The sequence below is a fragment of the Raphanus sativus genome, chromosome 8 (assembly GCF_000801105.2).
Source record: "Raphanus sativus cultivar WK10039 chromosome 8, ASM80110v3, whole genome shotgun sequence".
Classification (NCBI taxonomy): Eukaryota; Viridiplantae; Streptophyta; class Magnoliopsida; order Brassicales; family Brassicaceae; genus Raphanus; species Raphanus sativus.
The window spans coordinates 26,157,879-26,183,103 of NC_079518.1; the positions used below are offsets into that span (position 1 = coordinate 26,157,879).

Genomic DNA, 25,225 nt, shown 5'->3' on the forward strand with positions numbered 1-25,225 from the left:
TCCTTGCTGTTATTTAGCGGAAGATACTTTCTTCTTTGTCTGGAACCATCACACGAAGAACAGAGACGACACTTTCTTCTCCCGGAAATATCTCATCTCAAAAAAAAAGAAAATCTTTTCCGTCAATGTCTTCTCGCCGGAGAGTTCTTCTGAAGGTTATCATCCTCGGTGATAGCGGGTGATCTCCTCTCCTCTTCTCTTCGATTTTGATTTGTTCCATTGATGAAGAGATTATGATGTTTATTTTTATTGTTCAGGGTTGGCAAGACATCGTTGATGAATCAGTACGTTTCTAAAAAACCAACACACAGATCTATACCGCAGCTTTATCCTTTTGTTTTTAATATGGAATTCGATTTTTGGTGTATGTTTAGGTTTGTGAATCGCAAGTTTAGCAATCAGTATAAAGCTACGATTGGAGCTGATTTCTTGACCAAAGAGGTTCAAATCGATGACAGGATCTTCACTTTACAGGTAATTAATTCAACATCATTATTGCTTATTATATAGTATACACTATTATACATTATGATTCTTCTTGGAATATTCTTATTGGATCTTGCTTTTTGTGTAAAGTTGAATAAGATGTTTAAATCTTGCTTTTTGAGTAACAATTTGATTCTCCTAATTGTATTTTTAAAATTTTTTGGAAACTACCATGTTTTCTTGTCTATAATGATATTACTAGTACTACAAACATGACAGTTTGGTAAAGATTTTAATAATTTAGTAAGAAAAAAGATTTTACTAAACAGTCTGGTAAGAATTTTAATAATTTAGTAAGAAAAAATAAATTGTTTTTGTAACTATTTAGTAAGAATTTAATTGTTTTTTAAAACAAAGTGAGGATCATGTATATTAACACTTAAAAAATTTGGAGATCTTGGCTAGTTCTGAGTACAAATAGGGATGTTCATGTATTAAATCTCTAAAATCCATAATAACAGATTTGGGATACTGCTGGGCAAGAAAGGTTCCAAAGTCTGGGAGTTGCTTTCTACAGAGGAGCTGATTGTTGTGTTCTTGTTAACGATGTCAATGTTATGAAGTCTTTCGAGAATCTTAATAACTGGAGAGAAGAGTTCTTGATTCAGGTATAATACAACTCCATTTATGTTGCTATTATAAAATCAAATAAGTTACACATCGTTTTCATGTTGTGAAATTGTCTAGGCTAGTCCATCAGATCCTGAGAACTTCCCCTTTGTCGTGTTGGGGAATAAGACCGATATTGACGGTGGCAAGAGCCGAGTGGTGAGACTTCTTTATCCCATGTTCCCATGTCAAGTAACTAAAGTTTGGTTATATGCTAAAGTTATCTTACAAATTGTGTCAGGTTTCTGAGAAGAAAGCAAAGGCATGGTGTGCATCTAAAGGTAACATTCCTTACTTTGAGACATCGGCTAAAGAAGGATTCAATGTCGACGCGGCTTTCGAATGCATCACCAAGAATGCCTTCAAGAATGAACCTGAAGAAGAACCGTAAGTAACACAGCTCTATCAAAGTTATATAAGTTTCATGTTGTAGTCTTATCTCCATGACTCCATCTTGTCCTGTGAATAACTCTCAGGTACATGCCTGACACTATTGATGTTGCTAGAGGTCAGCAACAAAGATCAACAGGGTGTGAATGCTAAATCGAGTTTGTTGCAGAGGGTTACCATACAACTATAAAGTTAATTTCAGTTCATTGATTCACAGATTCTAAAGGATTGAGTTCCTTTTCTTTTACAATTCAGACACAATATAATGTCACAAAACTCTCATCTATGATCTTTCTCTGTCTCTTCTTGTGTATACATTGCCTTTGAACTTGATTACAATTCATCTTTAGCAGAACCATCCTTTGGTTTCAACTCTTCGTTGATGAACACAGCCATGTCCTTGGCGCTCATTTAGTTGATAGCTTTAACTGTTAAGATAAGAAGGCTTATAACTCTGCTAAAACAAAAAAAAAGTAATGAAGTCTACCAAAGAGGTTATTACCGGTTTCTCCTTTTGACCAGATTTGTAAAGCAAGATGGTCGGAAAATCATCAACCTGTCATCAACATATCAACGAGATAAGCTATTTGCGAGTCTTGGGTTGTTGCGGGTAAGATTTGATTCACCTGAAGCTTGGCATGCTCTTTCACAGAAGCATCGAATCTTGCAAAAACAAGATTCTCAAAGCCTTTGAAATGCTTAGCCAACTTCAGTACTTGTTTGCTCATCGCCTCGCAGTTAACACACCATGGTGTATGTACCTGTGCTTTCATTATCGGTTTCAGTTACTAAACAAAGTTTGCTCGGTGATGGGTCTGATTCAAGCAAATACTTGGAGTTCAGGTTGTTATCAAAAGCAGCAACCTGTTAAAGAAAACTATAGATTAATCCACATTGGCATGTAGTTTTATTACCAATAGATCACAAGCATCAGAAAGTTACAACAGTTTTATTTGCATCCTCTATTCCGAATAAAGTCAAGAACGGCATTGCAAGGTTCTCATTTGTAATATCAATATATATATATATATATATAAACATAAGCTGCAGTAAAAAAACAGTATCAGTTAAGAGAGAATCTAAAGAACTGAATCAATCTGGCCTTTAAGATTTAAGCATACCTTTGATTTAAATTTTCTAGCCAAATCTTCAAGAGGCTGAGTCAGATTCTGAAAGACATCAGCTTTGGAGAAAATCATAATCTAATCAAGGACAAAACAGAAACAAAGTTAGAATCCAAAATGGTAAAAAAGTACAAACTTAAATGACTAAAAAATTTCTAACCTGAAGCTTAACAGACTAGAGTAAACCCAAACGGTATTGCTTTCAGTCAATCTTGTAATCAATGGAAACTTGTTATTCCCTAGAAACTCTAGTAACTTCTCCATCTTGTAAGGTCCATCTGTGTCCGAACCACATAAGACTCATTATCAACATTCCGATGAACCTTCACAAAGAGATATTCACACAATGAGAAACTTTATCATATGCAGTGTACCTTTCAGCCTCAGTTTTAACCAAGCCTATAAACACTTTACTGGTTTTGAGCTCAGGAAACAGAAGTTTTGCAACATCTCTATCACTGGTTTCTACAAACTGGATTTCGTTGTCTGATTTTGCAGCTTTAACGAACTCGTTATATTCAGTACCCTGAGGTAAAACAAGATATCAACAATTACATACCAAAACAAGACTACATATTTTTAACAGTGTTGTGATCTCCCAAGCTTAAACTCTACAGTTTTTGATAATAATTTACCTCAAACTTGTGGAAGAAACCAACAACAAAAGTATGATACTTGTTCAGAAATCTCCGAGCTTCATCTAGTGAATTGACTGTGATGATTGGTGTACCAGTCTTCTTCTGCACCCAGACGACTATATCCTCTCTGAACACAAGAACAAATTTGACCCACAAATATTTCAGTGATACCAAGACAATTAAACCCAACTGAACCAAACCGGGAAAAGAAAACCAAACCAATTCTCACAAATATCCAAAAACCAAAACCAAACCAAAACAGAGAACCAACTAAGTACAGAAATATTAAAATACCAATTATATATCTAAAATTATTAATTATCTAATTTTATGATAACAAAAAAATATCTGAAGTACTATCTATAAACTGAATTATATGAAAAATTAATTTAAAATTATCAAAAAATACTCTGACAGATTAATCCAAACAATCAGAATTACCCTGTTTTTAACTGAAAATCATGAATTATCTCACATTTATATCAAATTATACCAAAATCAATAACTGAATTAGAGCCAACTTTTTTTTGGTTTAACTAAAAGTCTCAATCAATAACCAAACCAGAAAACTAAATAATGGAACACAAACCAAACCGGAAACCACATGCCCGTTTTGAACCTCAGAAACTGAAATTTAGAAACTTACGCGGAGAATCCACCGGTATAAGCCTGAGAAGTCCCGTTAACGAAGAGAAGAAGCGTCGGGAACCCCTTGATCTCGAGCTCTGAAGCTACCTTACCATACCTCTCTCCGTCGATCTTAGCCATCAGAACCGGACTCCCAACCTCTTTCAAACCCGTCGGCCGTCGCAGCCTCCGAGAACCTCGGCATCAGATCTGCGCTTCTCGACGCACCAGGATTAAATGAGGAAAAGGCTTAAATCACACCAGGATTTACGGCGGGATTTGTTATGAGGCAATGGACATGTCGCATGTCTTATGTGTCAAAATGAGTCAAATGGGTCGACCCAACCCATAACCTAAATGGGTTGACTATTAATGTGTCATGGGTCAACCCAACTCATTAATAAATGGGTTGGGTTGATCCATCTATACTATTAAAGTAAAATACCTAATAGGTTTTTGCCATTGAATTTTTAAGTTAATTACAATGGCATGCCATTGATTTAATAATATAGATTTAAATCATTTTCTATATTTTCTACTTATTTAATACGAAAATATCAAAACATGATTTACCTAGAATCACTCCGCTCAATGATTTCCTTTTCATTAATAGTAGTCACTTAAAGTAAGGAAGTAATTGATACGCATAAAAGTACCAAATTAACTTTTCTTTTTGTTTTAGTTCCTAAAATATCAAAAATATTAAGAAGACTCAATCCATATGGTATATTTTCTTATTTTAGTGTTGATTGGGAAAACCGATTTAAGTAACAAGTTAGATAAAATTTCATAGTTATTGTTTGATGGATAACTCATGTATAAAATAACTAAACTTTAAATCTTTTGTCAAAAAAAAAATATAACTAAACAAAATAAGAAGAGAACCATATATATTGAAATATTGCATTCTTTGAACTTCCTTAGTGTATAGCTATGAAAACATAAAAACGTGTCGGGTTTTTAATGTTTATCATTGAAACATATTAGCTACTCTATATATACTAACTTGGCCATCAAGGATATATATTAACTACAAAAATATACCATTTTCTGTTCTAATTGAAAAGATTTTGCTTGAAATATTATATTCCTATAATACCTTACGTATTGGAAAGATATGTAAACCATCGCTGACTACATATTGAACAAATATTTTAAGGGATTTCTTTAACCGATAACGTATATTCCAAAGAATAATTTGAGAGACTAGAACATCGACTAACTTAATGCTATATAAAAAAAACTTAATGCTATACATATACAACCACAGCTAACGTAAGTTTTCTCACCTCTATTCCAAGCTAAAAATTGAAAACCTAAAATGTTTTCTATAATGCAAATCACCTCTTTAAAAGACGTGAAAATTTTTAAAACTGGTTGAAAGTTTCACGTTAAAGTGTTACACATTTGGAAGCAGTATAACTATACTCATGGGAGACACACTTGAAATTGTGTTATCAGACGAGAGTGTGAGTTTTTAAGTATATGTATTGTGTTTACAGTGTTTACTCTATTCTAAAAATTTTAAAGCAAGTTCTCTAATTTTGTTTTATTTGATTTAAACATGTACAAGGGATGCAAATTTTAGTTCAAGTCACTGAGTGGGAAATCAAAGGATGCTTTGGATTTGGATGTACTCAAGATTACTAAGGAGCATTAGTTGGGAATTAAGCCTGAGCTGATAAAAAAAGGGCTTCGTAGCTCTTATTTGGTTAGTGCCTTATCGATTTAACCCCCCAAAATTATACATATCATATCAGTAGCTTCATATAGGTTAGCTCTCAATGGCATGACTGTACATCGTCAACTCTTTTTCTTTTTGTGCACACATCGTCAACATTTTTATATACCTATTATATTGAATTAGTATACTACTGAATGCTTTATCATACATGTACTAGAAAATCTTTTCCGAGTCAAATAAGGTTCTCAACTTCGTTTGATCATCATGAGATGCATATAGTAACACTATTACTTTTAGTTTGATTAGAAGTTCAGCTAAAGCAAAAACACTTTTGATATATCGTTTCTTTATCAAAATCTAAGGTATGATGTTCAATATAAAGTTCTGACTTCTTCAGATCTTCATCTTTATTATAAATATCCTAATCTAAAATATATTCAATATCAAATACTAATCTTTGTTACAATTATCGTATATACTTTTGAAAATCAAACAAATTTGAGAATATTTTTTTTTGTCATCGACTTTTACAGACTCAAAACGACTCTGTAAACCAAACAGGTAACTCTACATCCATATGCACGACAAAGGTCGGTTGATTCCTAGCACTTCTGGCGAGACTGTCGGCCTTTTGATTCTTCGTGCGAGATACATAAATAATATCTGAACTATGAAAGTTTCCTTTCAAAGTCTCGATATCTGCTAAATAGGTTGCAAAAGCAGGCCATTCTTCTGGTTCCGAAACCATCTTCACCAATTGAGAACAATCTGTCGCAAATGTAACCCTGTACTGCCTCAGATTCCGCATACACTCCATTGCCCATATTAAAGCTTCTATCTCTGAATGGAGAGGAGATAGGGAAGCCCTGACATTCCGTGCTCCCATAAGACCATCATATCCCTCAAGTATACTATACTATCCCTGTCCCGAGAATATTTCCTTATCCTTCCAGGATCCATCAATAAAACACCACCGTCCTGGAATGGACGGAAGATCCGAATTTTGTTGACCTACTACTGGTGTAGGGATAATTTGTGCTTCCTTCCAAAGTTTTGATTCTGTGTCTGCTAGTTTTATGGTATCCATAGGTTCAACGTCCAAATTGCTAAAAACCTTATTATTCCTTGCTTTCCAAATATACCATAATATCCAAGCAAACCGATGATCCTCTAATTTTGGAAGGACTCTCCAAAATAAATAATCCATATTAGTGAATATAGACTCTGTGGGGAAAAAGGAATGATTAGATGGGATCTGGGATAGGGCCCAAACCTGACGCGCTGGAGGACATTCAAAAAATACATGATTAATTGATTCCTCTGGAGCACCACATCTATCACAATATAAGTCCCCGGATAATCCTCGTGAGTGTAAGTTCTTCCTTACCGAAATACATCCTGACACTATTTGCCATAAGAAGTGTCTAATCTTTGGTGGACAGTGAATTTTTCAGCAATGTGCCTTAATGAAATCAACTGTCGGACTAAAAATTGGTAAAGGTTTCCCCTTATCCGGATAAACCCGTTCCACATGGTACCCTGATTTGACCGAATATTTTCCGTTTTGAGTAAAATGCCATCCATCTCTGTCCATGTTATGAAACCTACTCAATGGAATGCTTTCAATAATGCTTACATCATTGGGATCCACCAAAGCCCTTATTGCCTGTGAGTTCCAGATACGCAGCTCTGGATCAATAAGTTGATCTACCGTGAGATCGGAGTGACTGAGAACATGATTTTTGTTTGCTGGTCTCGGGCGAGTTATTGGGAGCCAAGGATCATTCCATACTGATATGGATGACCCTGTTCCCACCCTTTTGATTAGTCCTTTGCTAACCAGAGATCTAGCTGAAATAATACTCCGCCAGCCGTATGACGGAGAGTATGAACGGATCGGTTCCAAGGGTGAAGCATTTCTGAAATACCGTCCTTTAAAAACTCGCGAAAACAGTCTATTAGGCTTCTCTATCAGCCGCCATAGTTGCTTCCCCAACATAGCTGTGTTGAAATCCAGTATATCTTTAAACCCCAGACCACCTTCCTCTTTACTGATATATACCTTATCCCAAGATTGCCAATGCATACCCCTGGTACTTCCTCCTGGACTCCACCAGAACTGTGCGACCACACTTGTTAATTTCTTCACTATCGCTTTCGGTAACCGATAGCAAGACATTACATGATTAGGTAAAGCTGTAGCCACTGATTTAATGATCACTTCCTTGCCCCCTTTGGTAAAAAATTTAAAGGTCCAGCCATTTATCCTATTGTTATACCGATCCTGGAGAAAACTAAACACCTGAATTTTAGATCCTCCAAGATTCTCTGGTAAACCCAAATATGATCCCATACCTCCCAGATTTTGTATACCCAAGATATCTCGCAATTTTTGCCTGCTTGACTCCTCAATCTTATGTCCAAATTGTATTGATGACTTCAATTTGACTCCTCAGTTCAATTGTATTGTTTTAACAAATTTGAGAATAAACTTCAATTTGCTGATTATACTTATCTAAAACTATTCAATGAAATATATAAAATTTCAGAAATCAAATGAAATCTATAAATTTTTAGATTTCAAATGAAATCTATAAAAAATTAGAAATTGTTAGAGCCTAAAATATATAATTTCTGTCAAGTAAAATTTACAAAAAAAAAATAGAGTGCATGATTATGCATATATTGTATATAATAGCAGCAAAATTATGTGCAGTAAAAATAAAAATATATAAAGCATGTACAGATTATAATTTTAATTTATATTTTTTTATAAAGAAATAATTAATCCTGCGCTTTGAAAGCGCGGGTAAAAATCTAGTGATCTATTAAAATAAATGGGTCAGATAGATTAATAGTTGACCCATGAACCTAAAATCTTTATAATGAACCATTTTTAAGTTAAGACCAAGTTGATCGAATTGAGACATAAGTTAAGCTAAGATCAAGTTGATCGAATTGAAAATTTTATTTTTCCGGTTTTTAGGGAAAATTGCGTTTTTCTGGTTTCGGCAGAAAATTGCGTTTTTTGGATTTTGGCAAAAAAATAGGTTTTCCGGTTTTGGTGGGAAATTGCATTTTTCTGGTTTTTGCAGAAAATTGCGTTTTACTGATTTTGCGGAAATTGAGTTTTCCGGTTTTGGCGGGAATTGCGTTATTCCGGTTTTGATGGGAAATTGCGTTTTTCCGGTTTTGGCGGGAAATTGTATTTTTCCGGTTTTGACGGGAAATTGCATTTTCCGGTTTTGACGGGAAATTGCATTTTCTGGTTTTTCCGAGAAATTGCGTTTTCTGGTTTTGGCGGGAATTGCGTTTTTCGGTTTTGACGGGAAATTGTGTTTTCCGGTTTTGGCGAGAAATTGCGTTTTTCTGATTTTGACGGAAAATTGCGTTTTTCCGGTTTCGGTGGGAAATTGCGTTTTTCCAGTTTTGGAGAGAAATTTCGTTTTTCCGGTTTTGACGGGAAATTGCGTTTTCCGGTTTTTACGGGAAATTGCGTTTTCTGGTTTTACGGGAAATTGCTTTTCTGGTTTTTACGGGAAATTTTGTTTTCTGATTTAACGGTAAATTGTGTTTTCCAATTTTTTTGCGGGAAATTGCATTTTCGGCGAAAATTTTGTTTTCCCGATTTTTGCGGGAAATTGCGTTTTCTGGTTTTGGCGGGAAATTGCGTTTTTCTGGTTTTGGCGGGAAATTACTTTTTCCGAATTTGACGGGAAATTGCGTTTTTCCGGTTTTGACGGGAAATTGTTTTTTTTACGATTTTGGTGGGAAATTGTATTTTTGGTTTTGGCGGGAGATTATGTTTTTCCGGTTTTTGTGGAAAATGTGTTTTTGTGATTTTGACCATTTTTTTAATTAAAAACTAAATGGGTCAGAGTTTACCCAACCCAATAGACCTATTTAACTTTTTAAACCATTAACTTGTTAAACCATTAACTTGTTAACTCATTAACCTGTTAACTCATTAACCTGTTAACCCATTAACTTGTTAATTCATCAACCTATTAAGTTAAAAATAAACAATTCATTTGGGTTAATGAGTCAATTTGGGTTGGATCAACCCATGGGTCATGACCCATTTTGACATCCCTACCCATACTGACGAAGATTTAATGATTTATAAACTCTAGCTTGGTAGTTTTTTTCTTCCTTATTTTTAGGTTTTTGAATTTTTGTAATATATTAATAAATTTCACACTATTTATTTAATTTTAAGATTGAATCCGGGTTAGTTCTTTATAAATTCAGTTCAAATCATTTTACCTAATATTACAAACTTCCCCTAGACTATATTTAAGAAGTGATTTTAACACATGTTCTCTTTACAATTATTTTCATAAAAATAACATGACATAGCTAATAAAATTGATGACATGTCTTATAAATTAATATGACATGGACAATTATATTTAATGTTAATTTATATTTTTGGTAAACTTTTAAAATATAGTAATAACTCATATATTAGATTTATTGTCGATTTATATTTTTGGATTTTTTTTAGAATATGATAATAATTCATAAATAATTATTAAAATAAATATATTCAACTATGACATTTAAATTTTTGAAATATCATTTAAATTAGAAAATTTTCAAAAATTTATACATTTTTCTAGAAAATTATAAAAATAAAATCGTAAAATCAAATTAAATTAAATCATTAGTTTCTTATATATATCTACAAATTTTATAAATATTGTTTAATTTTAATTTTTTGACAATTATGCAACTTTTACATATTTATTTAATATACTTAATTAAAATAAATAGATAGAAAAATCTACCTAAGATTATAATTTTAAGTATATACATGCACATTCTTAAATATAATTTAAAATAAACAAAATTATTTTTATCTTAATTTTAAAGTTTAGTTAAATCAAATTTATGTTAAAATATTGATAAGAAAAAGAAAATTTACAATATTAATAAAATAATAAATATAATTTATATTTATCTGCTAAAAAATATTTTAATTTTTTTTACTGCACTATGTGCAAGAAAACACCTAGTTTTAGAATTAAACGATTCAAAATATCTTAAAAAATATTTGACAAGTTTATGAAAACTTTAATAAAGCATGATAATTTTTTCTTAAGTATCAAAATCATCTAAAAATCAACTAAATTTAGACATAAACTAATAAGTATAATTAACTGTTAACTTTTCAGATACTAATTTGGTTAGAGAATGAACAGTCACATAACTAAATCTAATGCGAAACAAATTTTTTTGGTGTTTGGTTTTGGATTGAGGTTCATTTTTATTTTAGGTCCATTTTAAAAATAGTTATTTTTAAGTTCTTATCACAAAATAGCTTTCAAAAAAATAAAATGATTAAAATAGTCTATTTTTCTTTTATATTTTTAATTTTATTTTTTGAAATTAAAAACAATATTCTCCTTAACCAAGTGTTTTGGTCTAATGGTAAATGGCTCATAACTCTTAGTACCATTCTGGGTTCAATTCTCTTTGGCCATCGAGAGTGCTTTAAGTGGTAAGCAAACGTGAATCTTACAGATCTTGTGATGATTAGTCTTTGGATCTAGAAAACCTTTAGGATCTCACTACGGTTATCAGAAAAAAATATGGGAAAATTTGGAAAAATACATTTATTTGAGATATTAATTTGAAAACTATAATATTATTTAAAATTTTTGAAAACTACACTTTTGTAAATGTAAAATGACAAAATTGTCCAATATTTTAATTCTACACTTTTGTAAGTGAAATTATTAATATATATTTTCGTCATCATAATTATTTAGATATTTAAATTAATAATTTTAAAAAGAATAAGATTTATTTGTTTTTTATTGTAAAATAATACTATTAGTATCTACCCAGTATCTTATCAACATATATGTTAAATCTATTTCTTTGTTAAGAAAATAAATGTCTCATCTATATTCTTTAATCGTTTTAGTTCTCCATTTTTGTTAAGCATTTTTTCCTTCCTCTCATTGAAAAGTTTGTATATCTTCACTCGGGTCGGTAAATAATCTCTAAAAACTTAGAATTGGGCTCTTTCATGATATCAAACTTAGATTTACTGTGTCTAACTATGCTTAATGTTTTGTTCTGAAATTAGTTCTCCTTTGTGTTCAACTTATAGAACAAGAAGCTCCGTGCTTTTTTTCTCGTAATACAACTTATTGTTGCATTTTGCCCTAAACATATGCAATGATATCAGAGAAAACACAAGAGCCCATCAATGGATGAACTGGACACAGAATTAGTGAAAACGAAATATATCTGATAAACATAATAACTCTTTTGTGATTCAGCAGCACATTAAGTTTCTGGTTGTATTCAACTATTAAAAACGATAAACAGAAAAAACCTAAAAACACATACTAATTCATGAGTTAAATAAAAAACAGAAATACTACTAAATAGAAAGATAAACTGAAAGATATTCCTGTAAAAAATTATAAGCTTCGATTTATCTTAAACATATTATTATTACTATTAATGATATTATTATTCTATTATTATTAGTATTTCGATTTTTTATTTATTTATCAAAATAACTAATCTGGAGAAAAATTTCTTTTCACATCTAGTAAAGGGTAAATTTCAAAAACTAGAAAAAGAAGTGTATTTTCAAATTTTAAACTATTTTTAGGGTATTTTTCAAATTTTAAACTATTTTTAGGGTATCTCTTAACTCTAAACATAAGTTTAAATTAGTTAATCCAAACGGTATAAATGCATATTTTACCTTTTAATAAAAAAATTCTAGTCATTTTTCTAAGTTATTTTGTGAAAATAAACCAAAAAAAAATTAGCTATTTTTATTTTATAGCTAATTTTTAAGTTATAAAATTACAAAATGTTAAGGAAACGTGAATCTTACAGATCTTGTGATGATTAGTCTTTGGATCTAGAAAACCTTTAGGATCTCACTACGGTTATCAGAAAAAAATATCTCTTAACTCTAAACATAAGTATAAATCCATGTTTTACCTTTTAATAAAATCTTTTTAGTCATTTTTCTAAGTTATTTTGTGAAAATAAACCAAAAAAAGAATTATCCAAAGAAAATTTTATTTAATTTATTTTCAGAGGTCTTTGGTATTCCTGATAATGAAATTTTACGAAGTAAAAATACTAATTACCACTGCTTTCTTGGTAATTACTTTTTTTTGTGGGTACTTTTTGCGATTTGTTAGTCAACATACACATGCTGACAAAAAAATAAAAAGTCAACATACCCATAGGGATGTCAAAATGGATCATGATCCATGGGTTGATCCAACCCAAATTAACTCATTAATCCAAATGAATTGTTTATTTTTGACTTAATGGATTGATGAGTTAACAAGTTAATGGGTTAACAGATTAATGTATTAACAGGTTAATGAGTTAACAAGTTAATGGTTTAACAAGTTAAATAGGTCTATTGGGTTGAGTCAACTCTGACTCAACCCAATTTTGACCATTTTTTAATTAAAAAAATGGTCAAAATCACAAAAACACATTTTCCACAAAAACCGGAAAAACATAATTTCCCGCCAAAACCAAAATGCAATTTCCCACCAAAATCGTAAAAAAACAATTTCCCGTCAAAACCGGAAAAAACGCAATTTCCCGTCAAATTCGGAAAAAGTAATTTCCCGCCAAAACCAGAAAAATGCAATTTCCCGCCAAAACCGGAAAACGCAATTTCCCGCAAAAATCGGAAAAACAAAATTTTCGCCGAAAATGCAATTTCCCGCAAAAAAACTGGAAACACAATTTACCGTAAAATCAGAAAACACAATTTCCCGTAAAAACCAGAAATGCAATTTCCCGTAAAACCAGAAAACGCAATTTCCCGTAAAAACCGGAAAACGCAATTTCCCGTCAAAACCGGAAAAACGAAATTTCCCTCCAAAACTGGAAAAACGCAATTTCCCACCAAAACCGGAAAAACACAATTTTCCGTCAAAATCAGAAAAACGCAATTTCTCGCCAAAACCGGAAAAACGCAATTTCCCGTCAAAACCGAAAAAAACGCAATTCCCGCCAAAACCAGAAAACGCAATTTCTCGGAAAAACCAGAAAATGCAATTTCCCGTCAAAACCGAAAAACGCAATTCCCCGTCAAAACCGGAAAAATACAATTTCCCGCCAAAACCGGAAAAACGCAATTTCCCATCAAAACCGGAATAACGCAATTCCCGCCAAAATCGGAAAACGCAATTTCCCGCAAAACCAGTAAAGCGCAATTTTCTGCAAAAACCAGAAAAATGCAATTTCCCACCAAAACCGGAAAACTTAATTTTTTGCCAAAATCGAAAAACGCAATTTTCTGCCGAAACCGGAAAAACGCAATTTTCTCTAAAAACCGGAAAAATAAAATTTTCAATTCGATCAACTTGATCTTAGCTTAACTTATGTCTCAATTCGATCAACTTGGTCTTAACTTAAAAATGGTTCATTATAAAGATGTTGGGTTCATGGATCAACCATTAATCCATCTGACCTATTTAATTTAATAGATCATGGATCAACCCAACCCATTTATTAAATGGGTTGGGTTGACCCATGACACATTAATAGTTAATCCATTTGGATTATGAGTTGGATTGACCCATTTGATTCATTTTGACACCCCTAAGTATGGGCCCTGAATTTTCAATGGGCCTGTTGATGATACTAACGGCCGCACCGACATCTTCTACGAATTTTGTGGAAGCTGAGCTAATCACAGATTTTGTTCACATGTATGATATGTTTATCCTCTTAATTATGCACCTCTCCATCGTTATCCATTAAAAGGTTCAAGACAACAGACATGTAAACACGTAAGAGAGAAATATACAGTCATCACACACCTTCAAAATAAAATATTTTCTTACCGTCTTTTCTTCTTTTTTATCTCGAAAACGCCAGCTTCGTTGCCTTTTATCAGCTTCGTCCTTATCAACTTTTTTACTAAATTAGAAAACAAATCCCTGAGTTCGCCATTGAAGACAAAAGTTAGGCACATTTTATCTTTGTATGGGCTTTCCTTGAAGAAATATTAGATTTTTGAAGGGAATCATTTTCAGTTTGTGTCTTTTGGTGTCTATAAAGATCCAAACGCTTCCTTGTCTTTGTTTTCTCTCTTGCAGATTATCTGAAAACGTCTTTTTGAGTTTTTGAGAGAGAAAGACAGAGAGATTGAGAAGATGTTGGAAGGAAAAGCAATGGTGGAAGATTCAGATATGCCAGTGAAGATGCAGGTTCAAGCCATGTCTTTTGCTTCTCAAGCTCTTGATACCTTTGATGTCGTTGACTGTAAATCCATTGCTGGCTACATCAAGAAGGTGTACCCTTTTCCTCGCTTTATATTTATCATCAAACTCTTACATTGTCACCATCAATCAATTAGTAGTGGTCTCATGGTTAAAATCTCCACTCAAATGACTCCAATCCTAGTTTGACAATTTGTATCGGTCTCATGGATAAGATATTTTCTGATGGACATGTAGAAATGTTTTATATGACTGGAATAAATATTTTTATTGCATCATCATCATCATCATCATCATCAAAAGCTATAATAATTGGATGATTGTATGTTTGTAATGAAATCAGGAGTTTGATGAGAGATATGGGAGTGGATGGCAATGTGTGGTGGGATCAAACTTTGGGTGCTTCTTCACACATTCTAAAGGGACATTCATCTATTTTCAATTGGAGACACTTAAGTTCCTAATCTTCAAAGGCGCTTCTACTCCTTAATAAAACAATACCCTATAAGTAATGTTGTATACCTTCTATCCTTCTGTGAAAATCTGTCTCTAAAAACAAAAGCTTTGAAGAGGCTATCCTGATTTTTCTTCTTTCTCTTTTTGCTCTTTGTAGCTTTGTTTGAATATAGGTCTGTATATAGACTCAAGATAGACACTGATTTCAATGAAGATGTGTTGGCTTTTGTGTGATCAATAAAAGTGTAATTTACAAGATCTTTACCTATCTCTTTAGTTAAAACTGCATACAGAATCTCCACCAACAGTAGAGTCATTGATAAACTAATCATCATTAGCATAATATATGGACAATGTCACGTCTACTCCGCTTCATATTATATATAGTAAACTTTTAGGAGCCTATTCAATGCTCCTCGTGAGAACAACAAATTACTAAGCTTAATCTCTCATTTTGTATCCATTTCCTTGAAATTTGACATTTTTTTTACTTGTTTGCAGGATTGTCTTGATAAATTCAAGGATCAGAACGATTTTATTATGTCAAAAAGGATTCTCCTGATTCTTGCGACACAAGAAACGATGAAAAATGGTGGTTACCGGCGGTTAATGTTCCACCTAATTGCCTCTCCTAGGTATCAAGAAGTTTTCTACAGAGCCAAAACAATGTGTTAATCAAGTCACTAAAGCTGCGATCATGATCAATCATCAGAAATCTGGTCCTTATTGATGTTTTTTTTCTTTTTATGAAAAAACAGAATGGGAGAGCTAGCTTGGGAATGTAACATTCAAAATTATAACAGTAGAGATGTTTGATTCAGATCAGTTCCTAATTTATCTTGAAACTCTTGGAACTGTGGACTCCAACCGCAAGATAAATTGTAACAAATTTGATTTGCTTGTTGCATTTTCTTGTAGCAGACTTGAAAGACAATCTTCATTGATTCATCATATCTGATTCTCATAATTCACTAGCTTAGAAAGCAATTAATACAGCACAATATACATAGATCATTAAAAGGGTTCACAGAATTGAATAGAAAGTTTCATGACATTTTGAATGGATTTTAGAAAGCTAATTTAAAGCTTGCCCCTAGGACCGAGCTTAGGCTTCTCTTGAGGACCTCTCTTGATAGGAAGAACATCACCGGTCGAGGAAGCACTGACATAAGTGAGCAAGGAGCCACCTCCAAGAATCAAGAACTTGAGAAGCAAACCTCTCTTTGTGAAAGGAGCAGCAAATGTCTCAAAGAACTTGCTCTGCAAGAAAAGTCTCACAATCACAATCATCGTCTCAAAATTTGAAGAAGCATATAAGAGAACTATGGTTCTTTTTGAAAAACCTGAAGTGGGTTATAAGGAGAAGGAGCATCAGATCCATACAAGTCCCATTGTCCTGTTGTGTTACCCAAATCTTCTAAATCAAAGTACACACTTTTGTCTCCATACTTAGCCACCACGGCACCAGCTCTATATACAAACCCCCCAAAAGGAACATTCATCAATTTCATTCCAAGATTCTAAATATAAAAGGCTTTTAATTTACCTTGAGGATTTGGGTTTGAAGCTTTGGCGAGAAGGCTTGATAAAGAGCTTAGCTCCGGCCAGAGAGCTTCCTCCGAGTCCTTTGATGGCGGTGGAGGGTTGAACGGCGGCGACGGTTGCTAAAGACGCCATGTTTCTCAGACCAACAAATAATAAAGACTTATCTCGTTGTTGTTGCCAAAGTAAGTGAGCGGAGTGTTGTTGTAATATGCGTAGGTAGAGAATCTAATTTACACATGGATGGATTCTGTTCTGACACGTGGCCAAATGAGTTTCATGTCTGAGATTTTGTATGCCAATTATGAGATGCCACGTGATTAGGTAAAGATAAGGCTATCTAAATCTTTCTTGTCAGAGTTATTTCTTGCTATCCAAAAAATCCCTAGCATTTGCTCTGAAGGTGAAAGCTAATGGTAATAGTTCTTAATCATCGACTGATCTCGATGTCCTTAGCTCAATTCAGAACGTTGTAAGTCTTTTTTTTTTTTAATCGAAAGTTGTAAGTCTTTAAAACCCTATAAATTTAAGTGCCCTTGCTATATACTCCATCCATATAAACATGCACATATATGCCTTAGTTTTAATTTGGGCACTGTTTGCTTTCTTGAAAGGCACATTGTTTCAGTGGGATAAATCTGAAGATCGTTTAGGTCTTATTGGTTTGAGGTTTGCTGCTATTGTAGCTCTTTGGCCTTCACTTACACATCATCACGGTATAATATAAAAATATTTAATTTTTTGAGTTCATTATGTTTCAAAATCTAAGATTTTTCAAAAAGAAGTTTTGTTTTTTTCTTCATTAGACAATCGACAAATTGCCTTTTATCTCCTCTGGGTTCGACCGTTCGAACTAGTTGGTATCGTGTTCTCTACGGTAAGTAAAATTTAAGATTACATCAACAATACTATATATAGATTATTTTGTTCTAATCGTTGTTTTGGCAGTGGTTTACATATCGATATGTATTGTTCAAACCCGACTGGTAGTTTTGAATCTTCGTGGTTCTGGAAACCGAATGAAGAATTTTTCTTTAATATACATTTCAAGAAATCAGTAGCGGATATACTTGGCAGTAAACGCATGTGGTGTTCTGAGATGATTTCTGTTTATAAGTTCTGTAACATGACAGATTGTGCTATCTCTGATCCAGTTTCATGTGGTGTTCTGAGATGATTGATTACTATTATATATAAAGTCGTAGAAATATTCGTTTCCATCTTATTGTATTTCTTCATATATATCTGTTGTCACGAGAGTAAACGCCGATGCTTCACGTTCGAGGTCAAGATTGCATATGTGTTTCTTTCATAAAGTTGACTTAATAATAGACAACTGTTGGGTTTTTACAAACCCATGTCCAACTCTCTATTGTCCGATTAGTACGATATTGTTCACTTTGGGCCCGAAGACAAAGCCCGCATGGATTTGTTTCTGGGACTCCTTCCCAAAAGGAGTCGTACTAATCAGAGTTGTACATCCCTTTATATACTAGACATTATTTGTCTAAACTTCCAATGTGGGACTTTGTTTGCATTCACAACAAACCTTCTCTCAAAGCAAGTACCACATCAACCATTGGTTTTCAACCTCCAGCGAAGCCTGGCACACTTCTTGTACCGCCGTAATCACCAACGGGACTCTTCACCTAACCCTTGTTACACCATTAGGATTTATCCACCTAACCCTTACTGCACCATTAGGACATTCACCACCTAATCCTTGCAGCACCGTTAAGAATATCCACCTAATCTTGTATCGTCGTTAGGGAGAGACTTTCGATATAAGTCTCCGACACCACTTATTCGCGAAGTCATCTCGAGGATTCTTTTCCCACAACCGAAGCTTCCAGGATCTTTGACTGGCCTCTGCTACGCACCCGTCCTTCCCATCGAAGTGGAGGCTCTTCGAACTTGAAGGATATTTTGGTCTTTTTGCAGATATTCGTCAACCTGGCTCTGATACCAATTGTTGGGGTTTTACAAACCCATGTCCAACTCTCTATTGTCCGATTAGTACGATATTGTCCACTTTGGGCCCGAAGGCAAAGCCCGCATGGATTTGTTTCTGGGACTCCTTCCCAAAAGGTCTCGTACTAATCAGAGTTGGACATCCCTTTATATACTAGACATTATTTGTCTAAACTTCCAATGTAGGACTTTGTTTGCATTCACAACAACAACACATAACAATAGTTATCAATTCTTATTGTTTCATACTTCTCAATACTATACTTCGTTTGTTATTTACTTTGGACAAACGTAAATAGCGTTTCTGAAGATAAAACATTAATATACAAAAAAAGAGACCATCAATATATTAGTTAGTTTGTACGTTATAGTCAATATCTGGTTCATATAATAACAAACATGCTACTTTTTCGGCCGACAGTGTTGGTGATGTAGTGGAAGCTACGATAACACGATGAATCCTATTTAGTCTGAGAATACCTAGGATCAAAGTCTTCTTGATTCGTTGAGAACTCTCGAGTTCTAGCCGTAACAAGGAAATAAAGAGTTTCAAACCTCTCTTTATAAAAATATCAATATCAATAATCTGAATACAAACGTAAATATAGACGGCTATATATAATAAAACCCAAAAACCCTAAATAATAAAGATAATTATCAAAACTAATTAATAAAATAAAAAATAAGATATTTGGAATATTCAAAATATCTATCTACATCATTCTCTCCGGGTTGGAGAAGATTCGTCCTCGAAACTTGATTGTAGTCTTCGAATCCAAAACATTTTCCCATGAAAACTCTTCCTCGAATCTTCAATAGCATATTTTGCACGATTTTTGCACGGATTTGCTTGTAACTCGAATCTTCATAAATCCGTTTTTGCACAAAATTTGCACGCAACAAATTATTAAGATTCTACACAAAATCTTCATCAATATGATTCTGCCCTAACTTTGCACGAAATTCGTCATGCACAGACTTTGCACATATATCGTCCCGCCCGAAATTTGCACGGCCCAGATTCTCAAAAGAATCTTCTTTGAAGATAAAGTCAATATGATGAACATCGTCTTCATAAACATCATAAATCGGATCCCCATAAACTTCTATGTAAACAATTTGTTCACTTTCCAGGAACAAACTCTCCATGATTCCAGAATCGAGTTTTGATTAAGAAACCAAAACACAAGGCTCTGATACCAAACGATAGAGTAACCGATAGGATAGGGACGGTTGTTTAGTCTGAGAATGCCCAAGCGTGCCTATGAACTTGAATCCGTTGAGTTCAACCTATGAACTAGCCGTAATCAAGAGTTAAAACAAAAGCTCTGTTTTATAAATCAATAATAATGTGTCTCTTACAAAGCCAAGAGATCACTATATATACAATGATGAGAAGTCCTAAGTCCTTATGGATTATGACCAAACACTTATCCTTAAGTCTTAATACTTATCTCTAAAGAAAATAAGAAAACTAATGCTTAATAAAAACGTAAAGAAAACCAACGTGAAAGCAGAAAAGGAAAGTAGGGATGACGCTGCATCAGGTCCCCCGGGGTAGAGAAAGATCCGACCTCGGATCTTCAGTGTCATCTTGAGCCACAAATGGAATAAGATGTTTGACGTTGAAGACATCCGAATATCGAGCATTCGCTGGTAACTGTAGACAATAGGCATTTGCATTTATCTTTTCAAGAACCTCCAAAGGACCAACCTTACGAGATTTCAACTTGTTGTAGTCTCCAGCTGAAAACCGCTCATCAGTAAGTACTGCCCAAACGAAATCTCCAACCCGAAACTGTAAATCCCGACGATGACGATTTGCAGTAGCCTTATATTTTGCAGAAGAGAGCTGCAAATTATCATGAACTTGAGCATGAACTATCGTAACATTAGCCACAAAATCCATTGCTTGCCCGTGATCTCGAGTAATATCTGGCGCAACGCCAAGATCAATTGGCCCACGGGGAACAATGCCATATACAACTCGAAAAGGACTAAAACGCGTGCTCTTGTTGACCGCATGATTATGGGCGAACTCCACTTGACACAAAACTGAATCCCAACTGCGAATGTTATCAATGACCAAACAACGAAGCATATCTCCCAGAGTGCGATTGGTGATTTCCGTTTGACCGTCAGATTGAGGATGGTAAGCAGAGCTCATATCAAGACTAGTACGCAGCAAACGCCACAAAGATCACCAAAAGTGACCAAAAAACCGAGAGTCCCTGTCAGACACAATTGAAAGCGGCAATCCATGGAGCCGATATACCTCTCTAAAGAAAAGATTTGCAACTTGAACCGCATCAGTCGACTTCTTGCAAGGAATGAAGTGAGCCATCTTCGAGAATCGATCAACCACAACGAAAATTGAATCATGGCCGCGTTGAGTACGGGGAAGTCCTAAGACGAAATCCATGCTCACATCAGTCCATGGTTGAGTAGGTATAGGCAGTGAGAGATACAAGCCACTGTTAGATGCATGACCCTTGGACTTTTGACAAACGACGCAACGCTCAACAAAACGTGATACATCACGGCGCAAAGAAGGCCAAAAGTAGGCATCGATCACCAACTGAAGCGTCCGGTCACAACGTGTCCCTCTTCATGCAATTCCTTGATTATCTGAAGGCGCAAGCTGCTCTGTGGAATGCACAATCTCGAACCGCGGAAGATGTAACCATCTTGGTGGAGAAACTCAGAACGCAGGCCTGCCTGGAGAGAAGACCAAATCGTGCCAAAGTACGGATCTGTTTCATAAAGGTCTGGTAAAACGGCAAACCCAGGAACAGAGACTTGCAAAGTGGCCATCAAAGAGTGACGACGACTAAGAGCATCCGCAACTTTGTTATGTTTTCCGGACTGGTGTTTGATAACGAATGTGAATTGCTGCAGGAAAGCAATCCAAAAGGCATGGCGTGAAGAAATCTTGTCTTGACTTCCAAGATGTTTTAAAGCATCATGGTCTGTGTAGAGAATAAATTCCTGATGAAACAGATAATGCCTCCAGTGCTTGATAGCCTGAACAATAGCATAGAATTCCACATCATACGTACTGTACCTAGCTCGAGACCCTGCAATCTTTTCACTGTAGAACGCAATAGGCCGTCCAAGTTGACTTAAAACGGCACCGATGCCAAGTTTACACGCATCAGTGTGGAGCTCAAAAACCTGTGTGAAGTCTGGCAAAGCTAAAATCTGGGCGGAGATCAGGCACTGCTTAAGGGCTTCAAAGGCGTTATTAGCTTCTGCAGTCCAAGTAAATGACGTTCCTTTCATGCAATCAGTGAGAGGTGCCGCGATATTACTAAAGTGATGCACGAAACGTCGGTAAAAAGAGGTGAGGCCATGAAAACTGCGGACGTTACTAATAGAACGAGGAGTTGGCCATGTCTTGATAGCCTCAACTTTACTCAGGTCTACCTGCAAACCCTTACTAGAAACGATGTAACCCAAGAAAAGGACATGATCGACTCCAAAGACACACTTCTGGCTGGCCGCATACAACTTCTCACGGCGAAGAACCTCCAATACACTACGCAAGTGATCGAGATGAGTAGTCAAATCATGACTAAAGATCAAGATGTCATCAAAATACACCACGACATATTTTCCAATAAATGGACGCAGAGCTTGATTCATAACTCGCATGAAAGTGCTTGGAGCATTGGAAAGACCAAATGGCATAACTGTCCACTCAAAGAGACCTTCGCGCGTCTTGAAAGATGTCTTCCATTCATCTCCAGGTCGGATACGGATCTGATGGTAACCACTTTTTAAATCAAGCTTTGTAAACACAGTTGCTATACCGATTTGATCAAGAAGATCATCTAACCGTGGTATCGGAAATCTATAACGCACATTTATCTTGTTAATGGCACGACTGTCCACACACATACGCCAAAAGCCGTCTTTTTTGGCATTAATAAGGCAGGAACGGCTGCTGGACTCAAACTTTCTCGCACATGTCCCTTTGTAAGCAAGTCTTCCACTTGTCGTCTCAATTCATCATGCTCATGCGGGCTCATACGATAATGAGGTCTATTTGGTAGGACTGCATTCGGGACCAAATCGATGTGGTGCTGAATATCTCTCAACGGTGGTAAGTCGCCAGGCAGTTCCTTGGGAAAGACGTCACTGAACTCATGTAGCAGTGAAGCAAACGATGATGGTGGTTCTGCAAGGACTGGGGGAAGGGAAGGAATGGCGATCAAAGCCCAAACAACATCAGCCTCGTTCATGTGCTTCTCAAAGTCAGACTTGGGAAGTGTGAGCAAAGCTTTTGAAGGTGCCGATGTATCTTGAGTGCGAGAACTCGGCTCCGGTTGCTCCTTTGAAGGTAGAAGAGTGATAGTGCGATTGTCAAACACAAAGCTGTACGTGTTTGCCTTACCACGATGTACAGCATCACGATCGTACTGCCATGGTCTGCCAAGGAGTAGATGACAAGCGTCCATAGGGATGACATCGCAAGTCGTAGAATCCTTGTAGTTCCCAATGGAAAAGGAAACAACAACTTGTTTATCTACGCAGATTTCTGTACCGTTGTTAAGCCATGCTAAGGTGTAAGGAGAAGGATGAGGTGTGACTGTGAGACCCAACTTCTTAGTTGCTTCGTAAGACATAACGTTTGTGCAGCTTCCTGAATCAATGATTAATTTGCAAACACGCCCGTTGATTGTACAAGTTGAGCGAAACAGGTTGGTCCTAAGCCATGACTCTTGTGTGGCTCGAGGTAGAAGACAATTGCGTCGCAGGACCAAAGATAACCATGTATCCCCTTGTATTATTTCTTTATTATCTTCACCGTCGTCATCATAACGTGGTTCATCATCGTCTGCATCCTGGATGATGAGTCCTCGTTTCGTTTGTTTATGACATGCAGTCTGGATATGGCCTCGTTCACCACAAGCATAGCAACGGAGAGCGTTAGTGCGCGCAGGCCGAGAATTAGCGATTGTCTCTGTTTCGGTGGATAGCTTCTGTGTATCTGCTTTGGAAGTGGAACCCTCAGGCGAAGATTGTCCTGAACTGTCGCTCGGTGCATTCTGTTGGGAACGATTTTTCGTTGACGAGGACCAAGATGGCCGGAGTTGTAGCTCCATAGAGATCGCACGTTGATGTGCTTCCGAAATCGAGACTGGGTTGAATTGGGCTAGAGCTATCTGTAATTGATTTCGTAGACCACCAATAAAGCGCGAAGTGAGTTGCTTTTCCGTTTCTTTTGATGTCATTCTTGCTGTCATATGAAAAAAATCAGTAGCGTAATCATCAACTGATCGTGTTCCTTGCCGTAAATTTTGTAACTTGTTGTATAAGGTACGTTCATAGTTGAATGGTAAGAAAGCCCGACGCATATGTTTGGTTAAGCGCTCCCAAGTGCTAATACGAGGCTTGTTTTCTTGTCGTCGAGAATCCTTTAATTGTTGCCACCACGCCATTGCACGGCCTTTGAACCGAGTTGCAACCAGAGAAACCCGAACATCTTCTGGGACTTGTCTGAATTCTAGAATTTCTTCGGTTACATTGATCCAATCGATAAAATCTTCTGGATTTAAGGAACCATTGAACTCCGGGATGTTGGTGCGAAAACTGGACTCCCAACGGTTGGACTGGTGAGGACGTTGATCATGTTCATCTCCATAGGCGTTGTAAGGGTCGTTCCGTTGCACCCCCCCCCCCCCGACGTCTCTGTTGATCACGACCTTGGTCGGAAAATACGTTCTCCATCATATCTTCCTCATCGGATGAATCATGTGGAGCTTCATGTCGCTGTCGTTGATGCTGCAGATTGTGTTGCTGGTGTTGTTCTTGCGGATTGGCTCGACGAGCTTCGTGATGAATTTGTTGATCGCGTAACACCGTTTGAAGGGCGGTCGTTACAGTCGTCTGTAATGCTTCTTGAAGGCCGGTCGTAAACGCCTCAAGCATAAGACGAATTTCTTCCAACTGTTCATCTGAAAGTTTCCGTGGTGCCATGATCGAAAGGTTTAGCTTGAGAAATCTAAACGGTTGGCTCTGATACCAAACTGACGTAGCGGAAGCTACGATAACACGATGAATCCTATTTAGTCTGAGAATACCTAGGATCAAAGTCTTCTTGATTCGTTGAGAACTCTCGAGTTCTAACCGTAACAAGGAAATAAAGAGTTTCAAACCTCTCTTTATAAAAATATCAATATCAATAATCTGAATACAAACGTAAGTATAGACGGCTATATATAATAAAACCCAAAAACCCTAAATAATAAAGATAATTATCAAAACTAATTAATAAAATAAAAAATAAGATATTTGGAATATTCAAAATATCTATCTACATCAGTTGGCTCCACCAATAGGTTGAGTTGAATATATATGTCCAGATTTAGAAAGAACGAACAAAAAAAAGCGCTTCAAGGAGGGTTCGAACCTCCGACCTTGTGGTTAACAGCCACACGCTCTAACCAACTGAGCTACTGAAGC

The 25,225-nt window shown here is 35.5% G+C and overlaps 4 protein-coding genes, 1 non-coding gene and 2 pseudogenes across 7 annotated transcripts; 3 read left to right on the plus strand and 4 right to left on the minus strand.

Moving 5' to 3' along the window:
• Window positions 1–19: 19 nt before the first annotated feature.
• Window positions 20–1,843, plus strand: LOC108818767 (ras-related protein RABG3d). The gene is made up of 7 exons (XM_018591703.2): window positions 20–178; window positions 258–284; window positions 375–474; window positions 948–1,094; window positions 1,174–1,254; window positions 1,337–1,482; window positions 1,572–1,843. Exons 1-7 carry the CDS (start codon window positions 126–128, stop codon window positions 1,636–1,638), a joined length of 621 nt encoding a protein of 206 aa, XP_018447205.1. The 5' UTR covers window positions 20–125; the 3' UTR covers window positions 1,639–1,843.
• LOC108820418 (protein disulfide isomerase-like 1-5) lies at window positions 1,631–4,224 on the minus strand (annotated as a pseudogene).
• A 10,076-nt stretch (window positions 4,225–14,300) lies between these two features.
• Window positions 14,301–15,504, plus strand: LOC108819401 (uncharacterized). 3 transcript variants are annotated; one of them, XM_018592429.2, is made up of 3 exons: window positions 14,301–14,356; window positions 14,666–14,860; window positions 15,132–15,504. In XM_018592429.2, the coding sequence occupies exons 2-3, from the start codon at window positions 14,723–14,725 to the stop codon at window positions 15,276–15,278; spliced, it is 285 nt and encodes a 94-aa protein (XP_018447931.1). In that variant the 5' UTR covers window positions 14,301–14,356; window positions 14,666–14,722; the 3' UTR covers window positions 15,279–15,504. The 3 variants fall into 3 exon arrangements, with proteins under 3 accessions (XP_018447931.1, XP_018447929.1, XP_056847958.1); XM_018592427.2 differs by lacking the exon at window positions 14,301–14,356 and adding an exon at window positions 14,374–14,550; XM_056991978.1 differs by lacking the exon at window positions 14,301–14,356 and adding an exon at window positions 14,374–14,530.
• Window positions 15,505–16,199: 695 nt separating this feature from the next.
• Window positions 16,200–16,982, minus strand: LOC108819399 (photosystem I reaction center subunit VI, chloroplastic). The gene is made up of 3 exons (XM_018592425.2): window positions 16,791–16,982; window positions 16,588–16,714; window positions 16,200–16,504 (listed from the first exon to the last, which is right to left on the minus strand). Exons 1-3 carry the CDS (start codon window positions 16,919–16,921, stop codon window positions 16,325–16,327), a joined length of 438 nt encoding a protein of 145 aa, XP_018447927.1. The 5' UTR covers window positions 16,922–16,982; the 3' UTR covers window positions 16,200–16,324.
• Window positions 16,983–17,029: 47 nt separating this feature from the next.
• LOC108821104 (protein CURVATURE THYLAKOID 1C, chloroplastic-like) lies at window positions 17,030–18,004 on the plus strand (annotated as a pseudogene).
• A 2,296-nt stretch (window positions 18,005–20,300) lies between these two features.
• On the minus strand, window positions 20,301–24,739 carry LOC108820417 (uncharacterized). The gene is made up of 5 exons (XM_056993018.1): window positions 24,466–24,739; window positions 22,660–23,999; window positions 21,353–22,519; window positions 20,980–21,254; window positions 20,301–20,931 (listed from the first exon to the last, which is right to left on the minus strand). Exons 1-5 carry the CDS (start codon window positions 24,737–24,739, stop codon window positions 20,301–20,303), a joined length of 3,687 nt encoding a protein of 1,228 aa, XP_056848998.1.
• Window positions 24,740–25,151: 412 nt separating this feature from the next.
• On the minus strand, window positions 25,152–25,225 carry TRNAN-GUU (transfer RNA asparagine (anticodon GUU)). The gene has a single exon. It is a non-coding gene; the product is annotated as a tRNA-Asn (tRNA).

Bases quoted from the DNA above. Each gene is read 5' to 3' on its own strand.
- LOC108819399 (XM_018592425.2), bottom strand. From the start codon at position 16,921: ATGGCGTCTTTAGCAACCGTCGCCGCCGTTCAACCCTCCACCGCCATC. The intron at 16,715-16,790 runs GTAAATTAAAAG...GTTTGTATATAG, and splicing joins TTCAAACCCAAATCCTCAAG to AGCTGGTGCCGTGGTGGCTA. The intron at 16,505-16,587 runs GTTTTTCAAAAA...CTTTTCTTGCAG, and splicing joins CTCCTTATAACCCACTTCAG to AGCAAGTTCTTTGAGACATT.
- LOC108819401 (XM_018592429.2), top strand. From the start codon at position 14,723: ATGTTGGAAGGAAAAGCAATGGTGGAAGATTCAGATATGCCAGTGAAG. The intron at 14,861-15,131 runs GTGTACCCTTTT...TAATGAAATCAG, and splicing joins TTGCTGGCTACATCAAGAAG to GAGTTTGATGAGAGATATGG.
- LOC108820417 (XM_056993018.1), bottom strand. From the start codon at position 24,739: ATGGCACCACGGAAACTTTCAGATGAACAGTTGGAAGAAATTCGTCTT. The intron at 24,000-24,465 runs GTCGTGATCAAC...TTCATATGACAG, and splicing joins GAACGTATTTTCCGACCAAG to CAAGAATGACATCAAAAGAA. The intron at 20,932-20,979 runs GTTTTTTGGTCA...GCTGCGTACTAG, and splicing joins GTGTCTGACAGGGACTCTCG to TCTTGATATGAGCTCTGCTT.
- LOC108818767 (XM_018591703.2), top strand. From the start codon at position 126: ATGTCTTCTCGCCGGAGAGTTCTTCTGAAGGTTATCATCCTCGGTGAT. The intron at 179-257 runs GTGATCTCCTCT...TTTATTGTTCAG, and splicing joins ATCATCCTCGGTGATAGCGG to GGTTGGCAAGACATCGTTGA. The intron at 1,255-1,336 runs GTGAGACTTCTT...AAATTGTGTCAG, and splicing joins ACGGTGGCAAGAGCCGAGTG to GTTTCTGAGAAGAAAGCAAA.